At 41.1% G+C, this 27,750-nt stretch overlaps 1 protein-coding gene and 1 long non-coding RNA gene across 2 annotated transcripts; both read left to right on the forward strand.

Moving 5' to 3' along the window:
* Nucleotides 1–143: 143 nt before the first annotated feature.
* Fbxo33 (F-box protein 33) lies at nucleotides 144–27,750 on the forward strand. The gene is made up of 4 exons (XM_042260575.2): nucleotides 144–1,033; nucleotides 22,078–22,188; nucleotides 23,218–23,903; nucleotides 25,732–27,750. Exons 1-4 carry the CDS (start codon nucleotides 408–410, stop codon nucleotides 26,001–26,003), a joined length of 1,695 nt encoding a protein of 564 aa, XP_042116509.2. The 5' UTR covers nucleotides 144–407; the 3' UTR covers nucleotides 26,004–27,750.
* LOC143268404 (uncharacterized) lies at nucleotides 1,495–8,168 on the forward strand. The gene is made up of 2 exons (XR_013044256.1): nucleotides 1,495–5,906; nucleotides 5,982–8,168. It is a non-coding gene; the product is annotated as an uncharacterized LOC143268404 (long non-coding RNA).

Raw genomic sequence — 27,750 nt, forward strand, 5'->3', positions numbered from 1 at the left:
GGCCCCGCCCCCGCGCCGCCGGCCCCGCCCCCCCAGCCTGCGGGCGTCCTGGATCACGTGCCGCGCGGTTCAGGCAACCAGGAGCTCCCCGGTTCCGGAAGTCGCGCACAGCCGCGCCAGGCTCCGCCCACCGCCGCTGACGTCAAGCTCAGTCCCTACCACTACCGAGCCTCCGCGTCCCGGTCCGGGGAGAGTCGCGGTTTCCTGAGAGGCAGCGCGGCCACCTCCGGGCCCCGGGTCGGTTGGAACGAGGGTTTTTGAGGTGGTTCCGTGGGCTGACCGGGGCGGCCCTTGCGTGCGGTACGGAAGACCGGCGGCTGGCGGCGAGCCGGCCTCCTCCACCACTCTTGCTGCACTTGGTTCCGCCGAAGCGCACGACGGTTCCGCCCCCTTCTTCCTTGTCATTGATGTTGTTGTTCTTGTCAGTGCCGCAGCCCCGACCGCCGGGAGCGCGAACCCGAGCCGGGGCCGCCCGGGTGGTGCGGTGGCGGCGGCGGCGGCGGCAGCAGCGGCTGCGGCTGCGGCAGCTACGCCGGCTGCGGGGGCTGCTGCGAGGACTGCGCAGGCGGCCGGGGGCGGGCGGCCGGCGGCCCGGCCGGATGGCTCTGTGCGGGCAGGCAGCCGGCGCCGCGTCGCTGCCCAGCGAGCTCATCGTGCACATCTTCTCCTTCCTGCCGCCGCCCGACCGGCTGCGGGCCTCGGCCTCCTGCTCGCACTGGCGTGAGTGCCTCTTCTACCCGGCGCTGTGGCCCCAGCTCCGCCTCTGCCTCCGCGTCTCGCCCGCGGAGCAGCCGCGGCTGGAGTTCCTCATGCGCAAGTGCGGCTGGTTCGTGCGGGAGCTGCGCGTCGAATTCGCCGCGGAGAACTACCTGAGCGGAGGCGGCGGCCCCGGCGACGGCGATGGCGGCGGCGCCGACACGGGCACCGGAGGGGAGGAAGGGGAGGCCCTGCAGCTCTCCTCTCGCTGGCTGGAAGTGCTGCGCATCTACTTGGAGCTGGTGTTGTGCGTGCTGCTGAGCATCCGGAACAACAGGTAGGCTGGCGTGGGGCGGGGGGAGCATGAGGGTCTCTCCTTTCCCTCGCCTGGGAACGACCCCGTGGGATGCGCCAGCCGATCTCAGCGTGGCCTTGGGTAGATGTAGCTATCGGTCCTGACCCTGCTATTTCCTGAGACAAGAGGTGATAACGGGACTTGGCGTGACACTATCAAACACCAAACACTGTTCCTGGCGCCTCCCAGGCACGGTTCATTCATCCGTTCTTCACCATGGGGTAGAGCTACAGGGCAGTGTCATTCTTTATTTTATGCGTGGGAGAGTTGTGAGTTAAGAGTGAGGCTTCTTCAAGAAACAAGACAAGTTTTCTTTCTTTCTCTCTGTCTCTCTGTCTCTCTCTCTCTCTCTCTCTCTCTCTCTCTCTCTCTCTCTCTCTCTCTCTCTCTCTCTCTCTCTCTCTCTCTCTCTCTCTCTCTCTCTCTCTCTCTCTCTCTGTTTTGTTTTGTTTTTGGAGACAGGGTTTCTCTGTGTAGTTTTGCGCCCTTCCTGGAACTCGCTCTGTAGACCAGGCTGGCCTCGAACTCACAGAGCTCCGCCTGCCTCTGCCTCCCGAGTGCTGGGATTAAAGGCATGCGCCACCACTGCCCAGCGACAAGTTATCTTGATTCGGCACTTGACCATTGGTGATAGTAATTCGTAATGAGGGAGTGAGTAGTTTTACTGCTGGGGTCCATGATGACCAGAATTAACTAACCTACAAGAAATCTGTAACAGTCCTTTTCTTTCCTGGAATGGTTTCATTAATTTGGGCCAGGCCCAAAGAGTACTTGTTAAAGTTACTGGGGGAGATTGCAGAGTTGAAACCCCTCCCCATGCACCATCAGACTGAACTTACTCCCAGTGATTCACAGGAAAATAACACAGTGTAACTTAGGGTGGGGTAAAGGAGCTGGCCAGAGTCTGGCGGGGTGGGGTGGGGAGTAAGTATGAGACTGTCATTTTGCATCAGGACTTTACTATAATTCCACCTAGTGCTTATAACGAATATTCGGACCCCAGGACAGACTATATCCTAATCAGTATTTCTCTATTGTCCTATGAAAGCCTAGTGTCCTTCAAACCATATTTATATTTTCTATATCTGAATATTCCAACCTCACAACACTTAATTTGGGAGAAAGTTGGAGGGTGGGGGGACAGAGAACCTTACATAGATGCAATTGTAACAGTTTACAAACACTTAAGTGTTTTTCTGATTTGACTCTCTGACACTGTCAGAGTCAGGGTAGAAAGTATTGTCCCACTTTACAGAACGGAAACGGGTACTTAATAGATCAAAGGATGTACACATTGTCAAATGGCATTGTTTTTCTCTAAGAGCAGTGCTCTTCCTTTCACAATAAATAATCATACCATCATTATGTTAAATAGTGTTGAGAGGCTGGATGTATGTCTTTAATCCCAGCACTCGGGAGGCAGAGGCAGACAGATCTCTGAGTTTGAGGCCAGCCTGGTCTGCAGCTCGAGTTCCAGGACAGGCTCCAGAGCTACACAGACAAACTGTCTTGGAAAAGAAAAATAAGAGTTGAGAGCAGGTTGTGGTTAAGGCTAGGCCATATATGTCTATGTATGGATTACATTTTTTTTCATAATCTATGTCTCAATCAAGAGGTGTAGCATAGTGTATCATGTGGAAGCCAGGCATGATACAGATCTGGAATCTCAGTACTTGGGAGCTAGAGACAGGGAGATCAGGAGTTCAAGGTCATCCTCTGCTGAACAACAAGATCAAGACCAGCCTGGGTTTTGTGAAACTCTGTCCCAAGAAACAATATTTTAAAAAAAATTGTTGATGGAACATGGCTCTGTTATTCCAGGGGCCTGTTTCCTAAGCTTTTCACATTAAGCCATTCCACTTACTTGCTTTGATTTTTGTCAAGATAGGCTATAAGGCTAAAAATGTTCTTACCTACGTTGGAGGCTTCGTGTCAGAGTTGAACATAGCTGGAACCCTGCAAAGGGGCCGTGGGGGTGGGGAGGCAGCTTTGATTCAAGGAAGCACCACTTCTCACAGTTCTTTTAGGTATTTTAATGATTTATGCGGGGATACATAGCTTGTACACAATAGTAACATACCACATTTTGTCTTCCTCTTTTTCTCTTTCACCCTTACCATGTAAGTTTCTCTCCTAATGCACTTGTTTGTGAGGCCACATGTGTCTGTTCTTCTGGGTCCACTAATCACTTCTCTGCTGACAGCTATCAGTCATCTGTGAGTGTAAGGTTTTCTTTTCATCTGCTGTAGTGATGGAACTGTACGTTGTGCTGCTTGGATAGCATATTCAATGTATATGTATATATATGTATGTATATTGTTTGTACTCTGTGCTATTTCTCGTCAACTAAATTTTGTTGGATTGGGGTGTAGCTTTGCTAAGTATTTTTCTGACATACAGGAAGTCCTGGGTTCAGTCCCCAACACCACTTAAATCGGCAGTGGTAGCGCACACCTGTACTTCAACACTTGGAAGAGGCAAAAGGATCCAAGTTCAAGGTCAGCCTTGGTTGTATAGCTAGTTTAAGGCCAGGGTGGGATACACAAGACTCTTTCTCTCAAAAGAAGAAAGAAAAGTTGTGTTTATATATTTTGAGTTAATGTCATCTTTATTTTTGGAAATGTCTAAATACTCTGATACTGGAAGTATTCAAATGGTAAAATATAAATGGGACTTTTCTTTTAAGCTTTAGCAGATTAAAACTATTTTAAACTCAGTTTCTTTCCTTCCTTCCCTCCTTCCCTCCTTCCCTCCTCCCCTCCCCTCCCTCCCTCCCTCCCTCCCTCCCTCCCTCCCTCCCTCCCTCCCTCCCTCCTTCCTTCCTTCCTTCCTTGAGACAGGGTTTCTCTATGTAGCCCTGACTGTCCTAGAACTCACTGTGTAGACTAGTCTGGCATAGAACTCAAGAGATCCAGCTGTCTCTGTCTCCCCTTGGGGTTAAAGTCCTGTGCTACTACTATCCTGCATTAAACTAAGTTTCTTACTCACTAACTTTAGTTACCCAAGTTTACCAAGTTTAGTAAAGCCTGTAATTTTTTTTTTTTTTTGTATTTGTGTTTTTAGTGACATTTGTGATTCTGTGATCAAAAACTATGGATTTAAGTGGTGGTGCACGCCTTTAGTCCCAGCACTCAACGATTAAACCAAACAAACAAGAAATAAAATAAAACATAAAAACAAACTAGTAAGGAGAGACAAAAGCTAAAACTGTGAAGAACCAAACCCAGACAAAACTCTGGCCTGGTGCAATGCTGAATCTTAAGAAAAAACTAACATCCCAGTTCAGAAAAGCTCATATCAACTGTGAACAAATGGAAGATAAAAACATCAACTAGATGATAGTAATATGTCCGCATCTACTGTAAAAGAACTGCACTTGCCTAGGATGCATGCGATTCTGGGAATGCTTCTGAAGAGAGTCTTTTTAATGAGTGAGCCTATTGTCTGTTATTGCAAATCTTACTTATCTTGAAAGAAAATGTCTCCCAGCAACTGACAAAATACCATATGAGACAGCTTTCATTTTTATGAGCTCACTAATTATTACCTGCTTTAAAAAGTTCATTTTGTAGATTTAAAAAAAAAAAAATGTGGAGACTGACCAATTCATACTGCCCACGATGTAGTGCTCAGTCTGTGCATTCCCGACAGGCTCCTACCCTAAAACTGACACAGTAATGGGGTTCCCCAAAGACAACCTAAAGACCACTGAGAATAGAGGCTACTCAAACTTGCTGGGAGGGCTGCTGTGAAAGGGAACTGCTCTCTAGGGCATGGTATAATTTTATGTTTCTTGAGCAACTGATAAAACTCACTCAAAGGGGGAAAAAATCCGACTTAAACCACTGAGAAACTTGAGTGAAATAATTAAGTCCATTTTTTTTTTCCGAGACAGGGTAACTAAGTCCATTTTAATGTAGTGTCATTCTTGAGGCAGCCTTGGAAGAGTTCTCCTAACTTGAGACCTAAACTGATAACTAAAGAATATACAGGGTTTTGGTTTTTGTTTGTTTAGGGGTTTGTTTGTTTTGTTTTTCTTTTTTGGTTTTCGAGACAGGGATTCTCCATGTAGTTTTGGTGCCTGTCCTGGATCTCGCTCTGTAGCCCAGGCTGGCCTCCCGAGCGCTGGGATTAAAGGCATATGCCACCTCCGCCCGGGCTTTTTATTTCTGAATATTGAGAGCCTACTATGTGCCAGAGGGTATAGACAAACTCATTGTTCTTATGACATCTACTTTCTAGGGAGACAATACCCAAATAAAAGATTTCTTCAGGTTATGCAAATGAAGTGAAAATCTAATAACAAAAGGAGTTTGGGACGGGGAAAGGGCTCAGTTGGTTGAATCCTTGGCATGTGTGCATGAGGACTTGAGTTCAGTCCCCAGCACCCACATGAAAAAACAGGAATGGTGAGACACACACTTGTAATCCTAGTGTTGGGAAGGTAGAGTCAGGCAAATCCCTGGGGCTCCCTGGTCAGCAGGTCTAGCCTTAATGGATGAGCACAGGTCTCAATGATATAACCTTTTCTTAAAAAAGTGTGACCTTTATACACATACACTCACATCCACACACATGGTGACTAGTTTGCAAAAGGAGATTATAATAGTGACTTAAGTTACAACAGTAGATAGGGTGGTACACAAGACCTCTTTGGAGAGGGCATTTATAGCTGTATGGTGAATGACGAGTTGCCGTGAGCATCTCAGAGCAAATAACATTCTAAGTACAAAGAGCAATTAGTTCCATGGCCTGAACCTGACAGGATTTTTGGGCTGGAAAGAGTGACAACCAGGGCAAATGAATAACTGAATCATGTCAGAAAAAACTGAGAGGCAGGGAGAAGAAAGATGGGGTTATATGAGCTTGTGGAGTCACCTTGTACAATTGTCTTAATCACTTATCGATATGAAAAGATACCCTGACCAAGGCAACTCTTATAAAAGAAAGCATTTAACTGGGGGCCTGCTTACAGTTTCAGAGTCAATTGTCATCATGGCAGGCAGGCATGGTCCTGAAAAGGTAGATGAGAGTTCTACACCTGATCCACAGGCAGCAGGCAGAAAGAGAGAGATGCTGGGCCTGGCTTTGGCTTTTGAAACCTCAAAACCCACCTCCAGCAGCATACCTCCACCAACAAGGCCACACCTCTAAACCTCCCCAAACAGATCATCAGCTGGGGACTAAGCCTGAAAAATATATAAGGTTGTTGGGGAGGCCATTCTCATTCAAACCACCACAACAGTCCTACAAGAACAGAGGTCTTGGTTTGTTTGTTTTTGTTTTGTTTTGGTTTTTGAGACAGGTTTCTCCATGTGGCTTTGGAGCTTGTCCTAGAATTCACTTTGTAGACCAGGCTGGACTTGAACTCACGGAGATTCGCCTGTCTCTGCCTCCCTCTGCTGGGATTAAAGGTGTGCGCCACTACTGGCCACCCAGTACAAGAACAGAGGTCTTTGACAACATTTTTGGGGATAAGTCATGGAGGAGGGAGGAGCTTGCAAGGCCCCACAGTCCTTGAGGATTTATGAGCAGTTAAAGGTTGCTGGAGGAGGGAGAGGGATTTACTTGAATGTTGCAGCTTCTGGTAATGTGCCCATACTACTGTCTGCAAACAACTCCTCCTGCCAAGTCCTCCTGTGTGCAACCCTATTGAAGTCATTAGGTCATCAAAGACAAAGATAGGAGAATGAAAGGAGACCAGTTGGGAAGAAGGGATGAGCATAAGTGAGGGAAACCAAGTATAATGGGGTGTGAACATGATTGAAATAAATACACACGTCTCAGTGAAACCCATGATGTATAATATATGCTAATGGAAAACAAGAAAAACTTAGAGACGAGTAATGTGATCTAAGCTAGGCATGGTAGCACATTCCTGTATTCCTAGCACTTGGTAGATGGAGGCAGAAGGACTAGGAGTTTAAAGCCAGCCCTGTCTAAATAGTGAGTTTGAGGCTAGCATGGGCTATGTGAAAAACCCTGTTTTAAAGATATATAGATGGATGGATGGATGGATGGATGGATGGATAGATGTGTGACTTAATCTGTATTTTAAGTTAATCACTCTGGTAGCTGGATCATGAAACCAGGAAAGAATCTAAACAAAATGTTTACTCATAGTCAGCACAGTGGACTTGGAAAAAAGTACAGCCCAGGACTTGCTAATTAGATGTGAGTCATAAAAGAAAAAAAACAAATATTTTTCATTATTTCTTTGTAAGACTCAGTTTTCTCATCCTTAATAGTGTTAAAATTATCTTTTAGTAGCATATTAAATCATACTTTTGTTAGTTGTATTTAAATACAATCCTAATTTTGAGATTTGAGGATAATAGAAATTCTTAGGTAGAGCTCACAAATTCAGGGAAATTTTAATTAATGAATCCTAGTAAAACTTAATAAAAACCACTATTTTAGGCTAGGGCCTATTCTCTGGCTCTAATGTTCTGTCTGTCCATTATGGTGCCACTGGCCATATAAATCTATTTAGATTTTAAATTAATTAAATACCGTTAAAATGTTGATTCACCCTACCCATGCTCATGTAAGCAGCCCTAGTTAAATTCAGTGACCACAGAAACGAAATAAAAAAGTGAAGGTATGAAAAGAACTTGTTAGGAAAAGAAGGAGCCTAGTGGAAGAGGAAAGGAGATAAGACAGGATGATGGGGTGATCAGAGTGCATTATCTTTATTTAAGAATGTTATGTGAATGCAAAAACATTTCAAGTTGAACTGAACTTAGAAAAATGGAGTTCAAAAAGAATGTTATGCATTTATGTACATCATTTTAACATTTATCAACAAGAACAAATACTGTATTTATAACCTCTCTTTCATTATTGGCAAAGGTTTATTTAGCCTTTTTATGTAGACGAAATTCTAAACAGTCTTAGTAAATAAAAAACACAGAGCCAAATACAGAGGAAATAGCCAAAGAGATCAGAGCAATAGCCACAACTAGCTTTAGCTTACCATCAGCAGTAGCTTCCCCAGAGAGAGCTTTTCCCTGCCTGACTTGTGTTTTTATTGCCTTTCTGTTCTGCCTTCTCATTGGCTCTAAGCCCAGCCACATGACTTCTTCGTCACTGCCTGTCTATACAGACCTCCAGGTCTCTATGGTTGGTACTGGAATTAAAGGTTCATGTCACCACACTTGGCTGTGTCCTTGACCACACAGAGACTCTGCCTGCCATGTAATCAGATTAAGGGCATGTGCTACCACCGCCAGACTTGTGCTTAATGGCTGTTTGACCTCTGATCTCCAGTTAACATACAAATAAAATATCACATTTTATCACAAATAAAATATCACCACATTTCCCCCTTTTATTCTAATAAGAAGAAAAAAGAAAAACTATAACTAATATAAGAAAAACTATATACAATAAGTACAGTAACTATGTACAATATATACAAACAATAAATACCTCAACAGTGTCTAGTCTATTTGCATTTCACAGACTCAGAGAAAATATTCCATCATCTATCCTATTTTGGTAAGTCCAAAATGTACCTGATTTACTTTCTTTTTATGATGGTATTTTTAAAGAACTCATAGCTAGATGTGATAATGCACAGTACTCATATAATCTCCGCAGGCAGGAAGATCACTCAGGTTCAAGGGCAGTCTATATTCTGTATTGAGACTTTAGCCAGCTTCTCTTTTATTCCTTGTTTCTATAGATAATTAGCCCCAGCTGTATTAAATTTTAATTTCAAGGCCACTGCATTTTGTGTTTCTATACTAGTCCATTTGATTACATCAAATACCAAAGTTACTGCCATGGATGGAGTGCCTCAGTACTGAACTGTAAAATAGAAACAGGCCATCATACCCAAGCTCTCAGAAGCTTTGAGTATCAGTTGTTTAAAGTTCCATCTACAACCTGAAGCTGGACCTTGAGGAGTGTTTCCTGAGCACATAGATCGTTCGTTATATTATTTTTGAAGAATTACCCAATTTTATTTGTTAATCTGTACTTTTTATAGACTGTTAGAAACTGTAATAAGGAAATTCTTATACTAAAGGAGAAAAATCTTCTTTTTCTGACATGCACATCATGGGCACTATATGTGGATGATGTGTGTGCATGTTGAAAGCAGAAGTCAGCCGTAGGCGTTATTCTTTAGAGGACATCCACCTTGCTTTTTGAAATAAGGTCTCTCTCTTGACCTGCACTCACATCATTAGACTAGGCTGACTTAGTAGCTTCAGGGATCGATTGGTGTGTCTCCACCTCATATGCCTGTTTATTTATGAAGTGGTTGCTGGGCCTCCAGCTCAGGGTCTCATGCTTGTGCCCAGGCGCTTCACTACCTGAGCTTCATTTAGCTCTGTGCTTTCTTGATGGCTGTGGCTGCAAGTGACTCTAATCTGTGCATGATAGTGTTTTTCCCGGATTGGGTGGTTCCACATACCTCGCCTTTCTCCTGTCTATAAGGAACCAGTTGGTGGATGTGTTAGTGGTTTTACTGTAAAAAGATGGTTAACACTTTAATGCCACAGTTAGAAAGAATTTTTGTTCCATTGCAGTTTTAGTGATAGGACATTGAAAATACAGTATAGCTAGCTGAACCTGAAACTAGAAATCTTCCGAAGAGTCTCAGTATGTTAACTAGATAAATTTTACTATGATAGTTAATTAAGTTCTTATAAAACTCAAAACTGTGCAGTTATTTTAATTTTTTCTAGATTCCCAAGGAATGGGTTGGTAAAAATAGAAAAATTGAAAACTACAGAAAAAATAAAACAAACTCACCAAATAGGATAAATGTATGCATCTTTTTGCAAAATTGTAGTGCTTCTATATAATTTTATACCTTTTTCATCAATATGTACATTGAAAAATTTTGTTATGAGAACAAGATAGTGAAATAATAAATCAAGCCATTGTTTTCCCACAGAAACACTGAAGGTAATATTCAGATAAAATATATGTAGTAAAAGGCCAGAATCCACTTAAGAAGTTTCAGTACCATAAACAAGCACAGAGCTGAGAAATTTATGCTCCTGTGCATAAGAAGAGCACAATAGCATCTCTGTGTGTGTGTGTGTGTGTGTGTGTCTGTGTGTCTGTGTGTCTGTGTGTCTGTGTCTGTGTCTGTGTCTGTGTGTCTGTGTCTGTGTCTTTGGCCTCCTGGGGCTTCTGCAGTAGTAAGGGATACAGTGGATGGTAGTCCTGGCCATCTGGTTTTGTAAGAAGCCTTTTATTTTCACCTAAGGAGCCAGTTTCTTTCCTGCCTCATACCACTACAGAAAGTCTTAGTAGAACATAGACCCTTGGGACAACAAAGAGCAATAGAAGTGACCTTCCTCTTAGAGCTGACAGTTTTACAAAGGCTCAGAAGTGGGGAGAGAGAGATGAAGTAAGCCCGTACCCTACCTTTCAGTATGATCCCCAAATGGCTGGTTTCCACTTGCTTCATACTGAGTACAGAAGACCTCTAGAGCCTAGATAGATGCCCAGGACACCTAGTACCAGAGAAGAAGGATAAGCGTCTCTAATAATCTGTGAGATTGGAGTAAAAGTACTGTTTTTTAAATGCACAGACATCAACATGATCATACTTTGCTATCTGATATTTTCTGGTATTCAGTTACCCACCAGCCATCATCTAAAAATACCATATGGGAAATTTCAAACATGTTTAAAATCACATGAAATTTTGAATAGAATAATGAAATTTTATACTACTGCATTCTGGCCCTAGGACATGATTCATCCCTTTGTCCAACATATCGATACTGTGTGTGCTGCCCACCTCTTAGTCACTCAGTAGGCACTGCCGTTATCAGATTGACTGATTAAGCACCACTATGCTGAAGTTTAAGTAACCTATACTTTACTTAATAACAACCTCAAGCACAAGCACAGGAGTAGTGATACCAGCAGTTCAGAAATGCTACAGAAAAGCCTTCAAATTCTTTTAAATGCAAAGATTAAGTTATTTTGGTTTTTTGAAACAGGTTCTCACTTTGTACCCACAATAGCCTGGAACTCCTTTGTAAACCGACTGGCCTTGAATTCACCTGTTCTGCTCCCTGAGTGCTAGGATTAAGTGGAAAGGTTAAATTCTTAAGGAAAGAAAACAGTCACGTGCCAAGGTTTGGAGGATCTATACTACAAACAGAACTATTATCTGAAATTGTGGAGAAGAAAAATAAAATAGTGTTCTGTAAGTACCTCATACTGTAGAAGTTGCAGCCACTGTATGTGATTAGTGCCTAGTTAAAATGAAAAGAGTACTAAATTTATGAGTGGAAAACATGAACCAAAAACATCTTCCCAGTTGACATTAAGAAAGCGTTATACTGCCGGGCGGTGGTGGCGCACGCCTTTAATCCCAGCACTCGGGAGGCAGAGGCAGGCGGATCTTTGTGAGTTCGAGGCCAGCCTGGGCTACCAAGTGAGTTCCAGGAAAGGCGCAAAGCTACACAGAGAAACCCTGTCTCGAAAAAAACCAAAAAAAAAAAAAAAAAAAAGAAAGCGTTATACAGCTGGGAGATGGTGGTACACACCTTTAATCCCAGCAGAGCAGGCAGATCTCTGAGTTTGAGGCCAGTCTGGTCTAAAGTGAGTTCCAGGACAGCCAGAGTTAAACAATGAAACCCTGTCTTGAATGTCCACCCTCTGATCTCCACCACCCCAAAAAGAAAGACAGTATTAAGCAAAGACTTGAGCAAGGGACACCCTATTGTAAATAAGGCATTGACTGGAAGCACTCAGGTTCAGGAATAGATTTGATCTGAAAAATAGCAGTTGCAGGAGAAGCTACCTGCCAGTGAATAAGCTTTTGCCACATTCCTATCAAAATGAAGATGCTAATTAAGAGAAATGCTGCAGTCTTAAGCCAGTCTTTCTGATGCCTATACTTTATTTGTTGCTGTTATCAAATATCTGACAATAGCAACTTATGGGAAAAGGGTATTTCTGACTTCGTTTGAGAGGGTACAGTTCTGCATAGCAGGGAGATTGACAAGAGGAGCGAGAGGTGCTGGTCATCACATTGTGTCCAGTGTCAAGGAGCAGAGAGACCAATGGTGGTGGTCAACTCATCTTCTCCTCTTCAGTCGAGCAGCCCAGCCCAGCACCTCCCCGGCTCAGGGTGGGGCTTCCCTGCTCAGTTAAATCTTTCCAGCACACACCCAGAAGTATGTTCCTGTGATGATTCTACATCTCATCAGGTTGACAATCAAGATTAAACATTGCAGTTCCCAGTAGAGCACAGTTTCATAAATATACCAAAGAATAAAAGCACCAAGGCATAAAATATGGGAGGACAGATGAACTCTGAAGCTCTGAGGCAGTATTGCCAAGCATATTATGAAGTCAAGAAAAGCTGACAGGATGAAGAACCCAAGAGCTCTCAAAAACAGTAAAATAACTACACTTTAAAAGAGACCACATTTGCCACTTTCTTTGCTGTTTATTGTAATTGTTCTCTTTCATTATTGGATGTAATTTTTTTTTAATTATTTTTTGAGACAGGGTTTCTCTGTGTAGCTTTGTGCCTTTCCTGGATCTCACTCTATAGACCAGACTGGCCTCAAACTTACAAAAATCCGCCTGCCTCTGCCTCCCAAGTGCTGGGATTAAAGGCATGCACCACCACCGCCCGGCTGGTTGTAATTTCTTACTGTGTTTCATTTAAAAATTTAACTTTTTCATCAATATGTACATGTATAAAAACAGTCTATGCAAAGTTTGGTGTATTCATGGTCACCGCCTCTGGTGAGGGTCGAAGGTCTTAGAACATATTTTCCTACAGATAAGGCCCAACTACTATGTAAATAATGTGAACAAATCAAGACATGACAAGACTCAGTCTAAAGAAAATAAAGTTATAGTAATCAACTCAGAAGAAATGAAATTTTATTAATTGCTTGCAAAGAATTCAAATCATCTTGAAGCTCAGTAAGTTACAAAAAATAAGGCGCACACATGCACACATACATACAGCTTGAAGAACTAGACATAATGAACGGCACAACCTTTCATTTCAGCACTCAGGAGGCTTAGGCAGGTAGATCACAAATTTAAGGCCAGCCTAGGCTACATAGTAAGTTTAATACCAGTCTAGGCTAGCTAATAACTGTCTCAGAAAGAAGGGAGGGAAAGTACTAAATCAAATCAAGAAGTCCATACATGAATAAATTGATACTATAAAGGGTGAGGAATAATCTTTAATAACCAAAGAGAAAAGTTACAGCTAAAAAATATATTAGAGTGAAAATTATCTGTGAAGTCAATAGCAGACATGATCAAGCAAATGGATCAGTGAGCTTAAAGATGATTTGAAATGTATTAAGTTAGAGGAGCAAAAGAAAAATTAATTGAAATGAAGAGGACCTAGAATGGTGTGACTCCATCAACCAGCAGATAGATGCAAGTGGTGAAAGCAGCAGCAGGGCAGTTACAGCACTTCCCAACTCTGAGAAGGGGAACTGATGTCCAGATTGATGGAGCCCAAAGAATGAATATCAGTCAGAATGAGCCCCAAGTGGTCTACACCAACATGATTGTAACCCAACTGAATCCAGAGTGAAGAGAAATCTTTATAAGGCCATCACATAAAATGTGCCTTCATAAGTCTGTGAGCAGATTTCACAGGAGAAACCTTCCCGCAGAGTATAAGAAGAAGTCTGAGAATTGAACAAGAAAACAGCCCAGCTGAAAATCAGGCCAAAGATCAGGCAGACACCTCACCAAAAAAGACATGTGGGTTGCACGTAAACTTAAACGCTTTTCATTCCATATGTCCTCAGGGAAATACAAATAAAACAGTGAGATGCCACTGTACACCTAGAATGGATAGTTTTAGCTCAGAGCTGTAACAGCATTTGGATGATAGTAAGAGCAACAAGATTCACATTCATCAGTAATGGAAATGTGAAGGCACGGCCAGGTAATATGCCTTCGAATTGTTGTTCAGAGTACTGTGCATATGTCCACAAGTTAGTGTTGCTGTGGGCTTTGGTATGAGACACTTCTTTTGTAGTTGTCAGCAGTCCTGCTGAGGCTCATAACTAGTCAGAGTGATGAGAATAAATGCCATCTGAATGCTCAGCCATAAATGAGACATCCAGCCAGGCAGGGGTGCACGCCATTAATCCTAGCACTCAAGGGGCAGAGGTAGGTGGATCTGTGAGTTCGAGGCCAACCTGGTCTACAGAGCGAGTTCCAGGACAGCCAGGGTTAAACCCTGTCTTGGGAATGAATGAATGAATGAATGAATGAATGAATGAATGAATGAATGAATGAATGAATATGAGACATCTATATAAGAATCCTGTACGGCTCAGGAGTGTCGCAGAAAAAGGGATGGAAAGAATGTAAGGGCCAGAGGAATAGGTAAGTGATATGTACCACTCATGGACATGACCTTGCTGTTGCATTCCTTAACTCACAGCTATGATTACTTGCACAAGACTGGGCCTGTGAGCATCCTGTCATAGAATGGGGAAGAAGTGCTGGGCTGCATTTCACCCTGAGGGCTTATGTACATTTAATGGTAACCACTAAGAAGGTTCTCATATGACTCTTAAACAACCCCTCTGCTCCAAACAACTCCTCAGCTTGTTCCTTTAAACAACCCTAAGGAAACTCATTGAGTTACTTCAGAAAAGGTGGTGGGGGATTAGTTGGGAAGAGGAAAGGAATTAATATGAGTGGAAAGGAAATAAGAAAAGGATAATGGATCAAAACACACTACATAAATGTATTAAATCCACTATGTAATTATACTAATAAAAACTGACTTTCAAGAGAAAAAAACACTTTTTTTTCAAAACTATACAAACTCATGTGTTGTCTTGCACCGTTACCTCTTGGTATATAATGTGTGTCCACACAAAAACCTTCATAAGGATATTTATAGCACCTGTATTAATGATTGCCAAAACTTGGAAGCAATCAATAAGTGAAAGAATAAACTGGCAATCTAGACAATCAAATATCATTCATTGCTCAGAAGTATGAGCTCTTAAACTATGAAGATATGAAAGCCTCAAAGTGTGTTGCTAAGTAAAGCAGTCTGAAAAAGCTACATGTTTTTGTGGTGCTGGCTTAGAGATCAGGAAATGCTTAGTTTATGCTTATCCTGGAGTCTGTTTAATCTATCCATATGGTGATATTTTATTTGTATTAAAATGTTATTTGTATGTTAATAAATAAAGTTGCCCAGGGGTCAGAGCTATTAGCAAGCCATAGGAAGGCAGGAGTCACTGCCAGCTGCCGCCAGGACAGACAGCATGTGAAGATGCTGGTAAGCCACGAGCCACATGGCAAGGTATAGATTTATGGAAATGGATTAATTTAAGCTATAAGAACAGTTAGCAAGAAGCCTGCCACAGCCATACAGTTTGTAAGCAATATAAGTCTCTGTGTTTACTTGGTTGGGTCTGAGCAGCTGTGGGACTGGCGGGTGACAAAGATTTGTCCTGACTGTGGGTAAGGCAGGAAAACTCTAGCTACACATCCATTTAAGGGATAATGGATAACGTTGCTGGATGTAGAAACCTTGGCTTGTAGTTAGTTATTTACTCTCAAGGCTAGAAGCACATCATCCTGTACTTTCTTGGCTTTTACTGTTTCTTCTGAGAGGTCTGACCTAATACTGATATGTGTGCCTTCGTAAGTAACTTGGTTCCTTTCTTTTGCAACTTTGAATATTCTTTCTTTGGTTTGAATTCTTCACAGGGAGAGGTTCTTTCCTGGTCATGTTGGAAGTTCTAGATGTTTTCTGATCTTGGATGGCTACAACTTCTCCTAGATTTGGGGACTTTCTGCTTGTAATTTCATTAAATGTGTTGGGGGATTTGTTTGCCTTTTCCTGACAGTACTCTTTTCCTGCTTGATCCTAGTGTGCTATCCCCTGGGTCCATATGGTATGCAGTCCACCGGGTCAAATTTGTTTTGTTTTTGCTTTTGCTGAACTTTTATTTCCAGAGTTTCCATGAGGGAGGAGTAGTTTTGAGTAGTTTTTAGAATCTACCTTTGCTGAATCACTTATACAAGTTGTTTAATTTTTCATCCTAGTCTTGAATTGACTTCCTTAGGCCTATTTGAATCTTCTTTTCAGTCTTGGTCATTTGTAACTTAAGTGCTTTAATTCTTTAACAAATTCGACCATTTCAGTATCATTTGATTGGGTTATTGAGGAATGAACTTTCATAGCATTCAAATTTCCTTTATATTTCTTGTGTTTCTGTACTGCACATTTGTACATCTGTTGGGATCTGTATCTTTTACATAGGGGTCTTAGTAGAAGATAGCTCCTGAGGTCTCAGTCCCCATTGCCACTCAGAGGAGAGAAAGCAGACATAGTTCAGAAGCAGACCAGATATTTAAAAGCATAGAAAAATAAAAATAAAAACAAAGCTAGGTGTGTCAGTGCCTTTAATACTAGCCCTCTTGGGCATAGACAGGTGATCTCTGTGCGTTGAAGTCCAGCCTGGTCTACATATCCAGCTCTAGGACAGCAAGGACTACATAGAGAGACCCTGTCTCCAAAAAAGAAAGGAAAGGGAAGGGGAAGAGAAAAGGGGAAAGAAAGGAAAGGAAGGGGAAGTGGGAAAATTGGAAGGGAGAGGAAAGAGGGGGAGGAGGGAGGGAGGAGAGAGAGAGAGAGAGAGAGAGAGAGAGAGAGAGAGAGAGAGAGAGAGAGAGAGAGAGAGAGAGAGGTGGTAAATGCCTTCTTATGCCAGAGGCTCTGTGCTAGTATGGGCCTGGGAAATGCCTGCAAAGCAGCTGAATTTCTACCACTTGTCTCTTGGACTTTGAAAGCATGAAAAGCATCAGGGCCAAGGCAGTCTGTGTTGGCAGGTCAGGGCACAGACACTTAAGTGTTCAATCTATACTTTGACATGTAGCTTGGTACCTTTTCTCAGTACGGCATGTCCATCTTACTTCTCTCTGCATCTTCTTGCTACTCCTCTGACTCCGCCATTCTTCCCAGCATTCTCTGTTTGGCTCTCCTGCCTAACTTTATCCTGTCAAGTTATTGGCCAGTCAGCTTCTTTATTAAACTAACAACAGCAACATACATTCATTCATACAGTGTAAAGGAATATCCCGCAGGTGATCACTTGCTTGGTGGAAAGAGGATACCTATAGGGCTTGTGAATATAAAAATACAGTGGCTACTGCTCTCATTGGAGGTGAAGTTTGACTACAATGCCTCTCCTAAGATGATTCACCACCACAGTAACACGAATAAGCTAGTGCAGGGGTCCCTTCCCCAGCGTCTTCTTAGTGTGCAAATATCAGATCTCCCATTTTACGCTGTGTTGTAGGTTTTCTTTTAGATCTCTTTCTATTTTGTATGTGTGAGTGTTTTGTTTGCATGTGTGTCTATGTACCATGAGATCAGAAGAGGGTGTTGAATCCCTTGGAACTGGAGTTAAAAACAATTGTGAATCACCATGTGGGTGCTAGGGCCCAAACCCAGTGAGACCTGTCTCATAAAAGAAAACTTAATCCTCAAATCCATGTGAATTTGGAGATGGAGCCATTGGCAGGTCATTAGGATTAGATCATAAGTGTAAAACTATGTTGGCATTAATAGCCTTTGAAAGTAAGAGAGACAGGAACTGGTGAGCTTGACCAGTCATGCTATGATTCCCTCTCCCTTCCTTCCCCATGGTGTGATGCAGCAAGAATGTGCTCATCAGATGCCACCTTCCTGTTTTTAACTGCCCAGTCTCCAGAACTATGTGCTAAGTAGATTTGTATCTTTTGTAAATTACCTGATCTGGGGTATTTTGTTATAGCAACAGAAAATGCACTAAGACAAATGATTAACTCTGCAATTGTTATATTGCTGTCAGCTTTGTGTCTTAGTTCAAAATATGAAAATCAGTTTATCATAGTTTCATTCAAAGAAATAAACTTTTAAATGTAAAGTCCAGTCTTAACAGATACATTTTATAAGTTCCACAGTCATTATTGTTTCTCAACTTACATAAACATAAATGGCCTTCAACTCTAACTGTACTTACTTGCATTTACAAGTATTTTCATTTGCAGAGAGTACTAAACTCAGAAGCTGAGAAGGTACTTCCTTCTAAATTATTCTAACGCAGTGAATGAAATTTTCCCTGTTGCTTAGAGTTTTGTTGGGTGTTATGTAGGTTTTACAGACATATATAATCTTAGTATATAGATTTGAACTGTCTTTAAAATATGTTGGTTCCATCTTCTCTGGTAGCTGTTATAAACAATATCTAAAGGGAAAAAAAAGAGTTTAAAGTGACAAAATGTAAAAGACCTTATTTTGTGGATTACTTGAGAAGACAGTAGATAATCTGTGGGGACCACATAGACTCTCTAGTGAGACCTTGCTCAATGTCAGAGAGTCTGAGCTTGCCTTACCCAGCAGGGCTGCATAATGGGATGATTTGGCCATGGGCATGTTTACCAGGTGTTTGGAAGGGTCTACACTTGATTCTACATTGTGCTTTGATCTTGCAAGGGGGAGGACTTTTGGCCTCTCCCCTTGGCATGGTGTAAAAAGCCCTTTTGAATAAATTTTGAGGTGGCTGGGAATTGACCCAGGGCCCTCCCAAAGCTATCCTGTGTCTCTGTCTTTCTTCACGTCTTCTTTCTTTCTATCTGATATTTCTTCATTCCTCTCCCCTTCCCCCCAAGAACCCTTCAACAGGTTGAAGCTGGGACTCTGACAGGCTCCCCCAATAATCTTTGTGGCTAAAAAAGAAAATGATGAGAAAAATAGTGCTAGAATTTGAGAATCATAAAACACTGTATTTGGGTGTTGTTCATTGGATTTTGGTGGTAATGGTGGTGGTAGTGGGGTTTTAAGCAGGGTCTTTCTGTGTAGTCCTGGCTGTCCTTGAACTCCATTTGTTTAAGATTTATTTAATTTTGCTTGATGTGTTGGCACATGCCTTTAATCCTAGCACTTGAGAGGCAAGGGTAGGCAGATTTCTGTGAGGTGAAGTTCAGCCAGGTCTACATAGTGAATTCCAGGACAGCCAGGGCTACAAAGAGAGACCCTGTCTCAGAAGACAAAAACAAAACAAACAAAAAAGATTCATTTAATTTTATCTGAATGTGTGTGTGTGTGCCTGGGTGTATGTTTGTATAATACATGTGTTCAGATCTTGAGAACTAAGGATAAAGGCTATTGTAAACTGCATGGCTGCTGAGAACTGAACCAGTAATCACACTTAATGGCTGAGCTGTCTCTTCAGTCCTCATTTTTAAGAAATGCTTATATATTAATTCTGCTGTATCGCCACCAAATTCAAGATGTAGAACATTTTTTTATTAAAGAAATTCTACTCTCCCCCCCCACCCCCCTCATCTTTAACCCTGAGGAAACAATGACCCAACCCTACCAATTGATTGTTCTAGAATTTCATACAGATTGAATAATACAATAAATACAACTTTGCTTTATGTCCATATTATAATATATATAAGCACTTTGTTTTTCATTGCTTATTCCATTGTGTAGATATGTTAATTGTGTATTTATTCACCAATTGGGTAATATTTAAATTGTTTCTAATTTTATTTCTCTTATGAATAAAAGTTGCTGTGAACTTTTGAATCAAATTCCATCTCTCTTGGGTAAGTTCTTACAATTGGAATTATTGGCCTGTATCTAACTCTTCAGCAAATTGATGAACTATTTTCAGTGTGTGTTATTTTGCACTCCGGAAGTAACGTGTAAGTTTTAGTTGTTCCATATCCTTACCCACACTTGGTGTTGTGAATCTTTGTCATTTTAGACATTATAGGGTATGTGTTATCTATCTCCCTGTGGTTTTAACTTCCGTTTCCCTGGTGGATGATAATGATGATCATTTTCATATGCAGTTCACCTTCCTTCTATCTTGGTTGCAGTGCCCCTTCAAACCTGTCATATGTAGTGTATTGGCTGCAGGTTTTTGTTGGGTTTCATTTTTCTTTTTCTGAAACAGGCTCTAAATGTGGCACAGGCTGGCCTGGCACTCACTGTGTGGCACTGTGGCCTTGGGCTTGTGGCCTTCCCACTGGAGCCTCCCAGGTGCTGGAATTCCAAGCATCTGCTTAAAACTCTTTTGGATCACAGTCATTAATTTTAATTCGATATATGTCTTAAAATAGTTCTTGTCATCTCTAGTTTGCCCTTCATTTTCAACTGTCTTTGAGAACAAAAGATTTTAACTTAATAAACAACTTACAGTGAGGGAAGTTCTAGCTCTTGAATGATGCGTGGCAGAAGTAAACATCTCCTGCCTGTGTGCTTTACTGCCCCACACACTTGTGGGCATGTACTAGTCACCAGTGGGAGCTGAACTGAAGGGAAAACCCTGAGATTGTGTGACTCCTAAATAGGAGTAGACATTGAGAATGGTGCAGTTTTTACTTAGAGACTCTCATCTTCTAAACACTTTTTTTTTCTTCTGAGAAATTAACTTGTTTTTAATTCCACATGTAACAAGTTAGAATACAGAATAACTTTATGTTGTTCGGTTTGGTCTTTGGTTTTGCCTTTGCTTTCTGTTGTTTGGTTTTTGGTTTTCTTTTAAGAGTATTTGTTTTTTGTTTTCAGACAGGGTCTCTTGTGTGTATCCCTGCCTGTTCTGGAATTCACTGTACAGACCAGGCTGGTATTGAACTTACAGAGATCTGCCTACCTCTGCCTTCCAGTGCCAGGAATAAAGGAGTACACCACAGCTGGCAAGGGCAGCTTTCTGTGTCCTTCGTTAATGTGAAAAATGTTGGCGTCTTTTTTCATGATTGTCTTTTGAACTTTCTAAAAAGTAAAATGCTTCCAGTCATCATTGAGATGCTCTCATGAAAGATGAATTTGAAACCTTTTGAAGGACAAAACTTAGGTTATTTCTTTTAGTAATCCTTCTAATGTATTTCCTTGACAGTGTTTTACATTGGTTCTAAGCACTTTCATGGATTAAATAGTTATTGTTAAAGTTATCCTAAATGTTTTGTTATTACTGAAATCTCTAGTTGGTTACTACTTCCTGAATTAAAAAAGAAGTGGAAAGGAAAGGACATGACTGTTCCTAGGTATGGTGGAGGAGAAAGTGTATTATAAAGAGGAAAACGTAGGTAGAGGCAGGGATAGGGACATCTAGGAGAGTCCAGAGTGGACATGGCCACACTGAGATGGACCGTGTGGGGAGAAGAGAAGGGAGAGATGAGATCAGAAGCAGCAGCCAGGAGGCCAAAGGTACAAAAGGGCTGGGTGAGCAAAATGTCTGGATTATAAAGGGAAGGGAAGCCCAAATCATGACTTTGCAGGGCGGGGTATGCCAGTCGTACCCTGTAACAGGTAGGGACTGAGGGATGCTGGGAGAACCTGGCAGCCAGGTCCACATTGTTATGTTAAACAGATACTTCAGCCTTTTGTCCCAGATTTGAAACTTAACACTACTATTTAGGAGTGTGTATCTTAACTATTTATTTGTTTTCTTGTACTTTATTTAGAATATTGTGTTAGAAAATTATTTTATAGCTGAAATTATCTAAAACTTTAAAGATTTTTACAGTTTTTGTTTGGTTTGGTTTTTCGAGACAAGATTTCTCTGTGTAACAGCCCTGACTGTCCTGGAACTTGCTTGTAGATCAGGCTGGCCTTGAACTCACAGAGATATGGCTGCCTCTGCCTCCCCTGTTTTGGGATCAGAGTTGTTTGCCGCCACCACCTGTCTCACTTGAGAAGTTCCTGTGATCGACATCTCTTATAACTTCAAGTGCTCCTGTTGTCCATGTAGCCTCATTGCTTGTACCTGAGACCTGTGAGCTCAGCAGTTGACTTTGGTCAGTGTTGTCCACAGTCATTAATCTTGAGTACGAGCTCTGTACTTCCTGGTCTACTTCCTTCACCACGTTTGCTGTTTCTCCATACTGTCGCTCTGAATATGCACAGCTGTCCGAAGGCCATTTGGCTCTAAGTGAGTTGGATGGAAACTCTTCTAGAATATCCCTTCTTCATATTTTAGTATGTGTATGTATTAAACATTTAGAAAATCATTTTCCATTTTCTCCTATAGGAACCTCCAGAAGTTTAGTCTTTTTGGAGACATAAGTGTTGTGCAGCAGCAAGGAAGTTTATCCAGCACGTACCTCAGCAGGGTAGACCCTGATGGCAAGAAGATTAAGCAGTAAGTCATACAGTAAGCTTTACAGGGGCTTATGTTAATAATGAGTCTAGTTTTTTACTGGAAAAAAAATCACAAGACATAATCAAGAATAATGATCTTTGTTTTCTTAAAAAAAAAAAAATGGAGGTAATCTGTAGGCTTGAAGATCTGAGTCCAGATTCCCAGATTCCATGTGAATCCTGCATAGGCATGGTGGCTCCCTGTAATTCTGCCAGAAACCAAGGATCCCCGCAGCAAGCTGGCCAACAGAAATGAGCCCTATCGGCAAGCTCTGGTTTGATTGAGAGAGCCTGCCTCACACATACACAAACACACACATACACGCACTCACATACACACACACACACACACACACACACACACACACACACACACACATACAGAGTGTTGGGGTAGAATATATGTCCTAGAAACATCTTAACAGTTCATTTTAGTGTTGGTTATGTAACACTCAATGGCATAAGTCTTTTAGGATAAATCATATAGCTTGCTGGGTAATTGTTGCTGTATAAATTCTTAATATTTTATTTTATGCCTTTCAAATATTTTGCCTGCATGTATATATGCACCACATGAGTGTCTGGTTCCTACAAAAGTCAGAAGAGGGAGTCAGATCCTCTGGAACTAGAGTTACAGATGGTTGTGTGCCACTATATGGGTACTGGGAAATGAACCCAGATTCTCTGCAAAAGAAAGTTTTCTTATTCACAGCTCCTTACTGCTATTTAAAGGTGTTATTTTTCATTTCCCTTTGTTATAAAATAAGTCATATGTCATCAGTCTTTTCTTCCAAATGTTAGTAAAAAAAGAAATGCTATTTTCCTCAGATGAGAAACATTTCTACATGTTTATTGTATCTTATTTATTATATTGTAATGTGAGTTTAATTGCATTTGTAGGTGGATAGAAATCAGTGAGAAAAAAATGTATCTCAACATTGAATGCTATGTATTGCCCATTTTTTAAAGTCACTATTAAAAGATTAGTGCTGCGTGCTCATGACATCATTGTGACATGTTTTCCTCGTAGAATTCAGCAGCTGTTTGAAGAAATACTGAGCAATAGTAGGCAACTAAAATGGCTGTCCTGTGGATTTATGCTGGAAATAGTAACCCCAACATCACTGTCGTCTCTGTCTAACTCAATTGCCAACACTATGGAACACCTGAGTTTACTGGACAACAATATTCCTGGCAACAGCACTCTTATCACTGCAGTTGAACTAGAGCGGTTTGTAAACCTGCGTTCACTTGCCCTGGATTTCTGTGACTTTACAGCTGAGATGGCAAGAGTCTTAACCGAAAGCAACCATGTGCCTTTGCAGCGACTGTCTCTCCTGGTCCACAATGTTTCAGTGATGCACAAGTCATTAGACAACATGCCAAACGATGAGCACTGGAAAGCCCTATCACGAAAGAGCTCCAGCCTTCGGGTCTATCTAATGGCTTTTGATGTCAAAGGTGAAGACATGCTAAAGATTCTGAAACCCAGTATACCACTTGAGAGAGTTCACTTTGACAGCTACGTCACTTGTGTCTCAGGGGCTATTGTTGATCTTATATCCAGGCAGTACGACAAGTTCCTCACCCATTTTATATTGATGAATGATGTCATTGACACGTCTGGTTTTCCAGATCTTAGTGACAACCGAAATGAAGATCCGTTGGTTTTATTAGCATGGAGGTGCACAAAGCTTACTCTTTTGGCAATTCATGGTATGTGGTTTTGTTCACTATAACTTGATACTGACATCATACCTAAAGCATTTTGTGCTGGTAAATATATCACAAATTAGAAAGTCCTATCTCAACTGAGTGCTCTGTCTCAGCACCCCTCTAATGCTTTTGTGAGGCATTTGATACTAATTTAGCTAAGCAAACAGATACGTGTCTACCTACAGTGGATATATTCAATCCAGTCAGAACATCCTAAAATGTTTAGGACAGAGTGGGAGGGGAGTATAGTTTTTTATATTTACAGCCTATTTTAGATTCTAGTATTGATAATACTTATTTTATTCTTAAAATAATCTGTTAGGTACATGTTTATTTCTTAGCCATTCATCTTAGTATATGTACTATTCTCATTTGAATGGAGTTGCTATTCAGACAAACTAATAGAACATTTTACTTCAAAGATAATTACAAAAATAATCTATGAAAATGTCTTAGCTGGGTATGATGTCACAAATCCATAATCTCAGGTCTTCAGTGGCTGAGGTAGGAGGATTGTCATGAGAGGGCAGCCTGAGCTACAGACTGAGACTTTGTTTAAAAAATAATAATAAACAGGGTATGGTGCCTTACACTTTTAATCTCAGCACTCAAAAGGAAGAGGCAGGCAGATCTCTGTGAATTCAAGGCCAGCCTGGTCTACAAAACGAATTCTATGACAACCAGGGATGCTACACAGAGAAACCTTGTCTCAAAAAAAAAAAAAAGAATGAATAAATAAATAATGATAAAGCAAGCAAAGAATGTCTTAAGCTCTCTATACTAACTCATTGTTTTTTAAACTGTTTCTTAGCCTGCAGTTGTGATTTTCAGGTTTTACTTGATTGGGCCACACAAAGGTAGTAGCCAGAAACAGATCCATATTAAAAGTAGTAAGGGGCTGTCGGGAAAGATACTTCAGTGAATAAAGTGCTTACTGTGCAATTGTGGGACTAAAGCTTTTTCTTTTTTGGTTTTTTGAGACAGGGTTTCTCTGTGTAGCTTTGTGCCTTTTCCTGGAACTCACTTGGTAGTCCAGGCTGGCCTTGAACTCACAGAGATCCGCCTGGCTCTGCCTCCCGAGTGCTGGGAAGCTTTTTCTTCTTTCAAGAGTTAGATAGAGGTAAAGCTTGCCCATCATCTGCCGCCCTTATCCTTTCCCAGAGGTGACCTCTGTTCTGAAGTTGATATATAATCCTATGGTTTCTATGACTTCTGATAATGAACAGTTAGTTTCAGGTGTCATGACTTTGGACTATGAGACACCTTAGGAAATTATCTTTACAATGACAAATTCCAGTTTACTATATATTAGGTTTTTGTTTGGTTTGGTTTTTCAAGACAAGGTTTCTCTGTATGTCCCTGGCTGTCCTGGAACTCACTCTGTAGACCAGGCTGGCCTCAAACTCAGAGATCCACCTGGCTCTGCCTCCCGAGTGCTGGGATTAAAGGCATGCACCACCACGGCCGGGCTCTATATATTGTTAATCAGGACTTATATAGGAAATAAAATGTGCTCCTAATGATAAACCATTATCCAAAGTTAAAAATGTATTTATATACTTTAAATGTCTTCTTTTTGCTAATTAAATACCAGAGTAAGATTATATACCACTTAACAGCCCACCATTCTGTGGTGTTCTTAAAGACAATGTGAAACTCCTAGGTAGTCATGTTTCTTTTATTCTCAGTTTAAAGGGGAAAAGTCAAACATGGTGAAATACAAATGTGAAACTTCTCAAGAAGCACTTAACTGAGGCACAGCCTAAACTTGTCAGAGACAGACTAAAACAGAAGGGAATGACAGAGTTGCCTTTTGCTTATCTTTAAGGTTACACCGTGTGGGCACACAACCTCATTGCCATTGCTCGTCTTCGTGGCTCTGATCTAAAAGTGCTTGAAGTCACCGAAGAAAGCATTGATTTTGACCAAGGTGAACTAGCCGACCAGGATGTGGATCCAGTGCATAACCTTATTGAGCAGGTATCCCTGGGCCTTGGTCAGCCTTGGCACGCAGTCTTGGACATTGAATCACTCAGTGTCTTCACTGAACCAAATCGTCATTTTTACAGAGAGATGCAAAGCTTCAGCGAAGACATTTAGCTTTTTTAAAATGTATAATTCCTCTGGCTACATATGCAAGTAGGGTCCCATTATGGTTTTTTTTTTTTTCAGTAGTATAAACTAATCCTTTTGTGCTGTGTTTAATCAGTATTAGCTTTATAGAACTATATATGTATATTCTACTTCTTGATCAAAGAACGTAGTCGGGTATTGGTTTTAGAAGTTCAAAGTGACATTGTATAGGGCTTTCACGGTTAATGAGATTGTTACCAAACCTTAAGGATATACAGCCAATGATTATCTGAGGTTGCTGGCTAACTTGATTTTTCACTGAGTTACTCTGCCTTTTTGACATTTTTATTCTTTGTCGGAATCCAGAGCTCAGGAGCCAAATATTTTTATACGTATATATATATATATGAATATCCATAGCCTGGTGGACTTGTATGCAATGCACTGCATCTATGTATTCTGATAGCATCTCATTGATTTTGGTTTGAAATAGAAGGGAAAATAGTATCCCAAATGAGTTCTCTTTAACAGAACACTTGAGTTTAACTTTCATTACCGATATAATAATTGATATTGCCAATTACCATTCTGAATTTCATATAGTATAAGTTAGACATTGCTTAATCCCTTTTTAAATGCATTTACATAAACATGAACACTCAAATTGCTGGATTTTTTAAACTATATCTGTTGTAATTTTTTCATCTGTTACATTCAAGTTAGCTTCTTTAGCCCAGAAATCAACACTGTAGATGAAGAAAGAACCATATTCCAGGGAAACTCTGAGGCTAAGTCAAAGCACAGAACTGTAGACACACAGGCTTGCAAACCAACATTAGTCGTGAAATCCCTAACAAGTCACTGGATCTCTCTGTCAGCGCGCGTGTCAGCTGCCAAAGAATAGATTTACATGAAGAAGTGCCCACATGCTGGCAGGGGCTGGCCGGCTTTGGCCAGCCAGATACTGCTAGATTGTAATATTAAAGGTCGAATTTCGACCTGTGGTACACAGCTGTGCTGTGGCTCAGTCAGCAACCTCAGAACTCTGAAAAAAACAAAAAAAAACAAAAAAAAAAAAAATGCACCTGTTTCACTGTGAATAGTGAATGTAAAGGAAAGAAAGGAAAACCAAAAGCTTGTTCCATCACAGGTATGAGCTGCTATGATACATGAAGAACATTCCATGAAGTATGTTTTAAAACCTTGTTATATCTGAGTGGCTTTAAAAGCCAATTTAACTGTTTCAGGGCAACCGCGGTACAGACGTGGTCTCTGTGAGACTTCCACCTGACCCAAGTTTTAAGTGGTACGAATGTTGTGCATTTAACGTTAAGGACAGTCTGCAATAATAAAGTAAGTAGCCAACGTGGGTGCCCAGCAGTGCTGAGACCTGGCTGCTCTATTGTAAGCTTTGGAAACACAATTTATGCAACAGATGTCCAGATATGATTCTATTTATGGAAAAAGTTTATATGTTTTACAAATGGTTTTACCATCTTATATTAAATGACCTTTTGACAGGTGTGCACTGTTTTGTCTCCAGTGAGCACATACCATGCGGATTTTATATGTACATCAGTAGTGTGAATCCACTGGCACAGTGTGTGTAAATGCCAGATGTGGTGAGATTTTATCTTGTATATGTGATCAGATAAAATAACTCCTGACAGAAACTGTAAGGAAACCAGCTGAATGTTTGACCTGATGACTGATGTTGTATGGTTTATGTTAAATGTATATTCTTTTAATCAATGAATAAAGCATTAAAAAGTGA

This window comes from Peromyscus maniculatus, chromosome 14 (assembly GCF_049852395.1).
Source record: "Peromyscus maniculatus bairdii isolate BWxNUB_F1_BW_parent chromosome 14, HU_Pman_BW_mat_3.1, whole genome shotgun sequence".
NCBI classification, from domain to species: Eukaryota; Metazoa; Chordata; class Mammalia; order Rodentia; family Cricetidae; genus Peromyscus; species Peromyscus maniculatus.

Excerpts from the sequence above, each read along its gene's own strand:
- Fbxo33 (XM_042260575.2), top strand. The coding sequence starts at position 408 with ATGTTGTTGTTCTTGTCAGTGCCGCAGCCCCGACCGCCGGGAGCGCGA. Across the intron at positions 1,034-22,077 it reads CTGAGCATCCGGAACAACAG|GAACCTCCAGAAGTTTAGTC; the intron begins GTAGGCTGGCGT and ends TTTCTCCTATAG. Across the intron at positions 22,189-23,217 it reads GATGGCAAGAAGATTAAGCA|AATTCAGCAGCTGTTTGAAG; the intron begins GTAAGTCATACA and ends TTTTCCTCGTAG.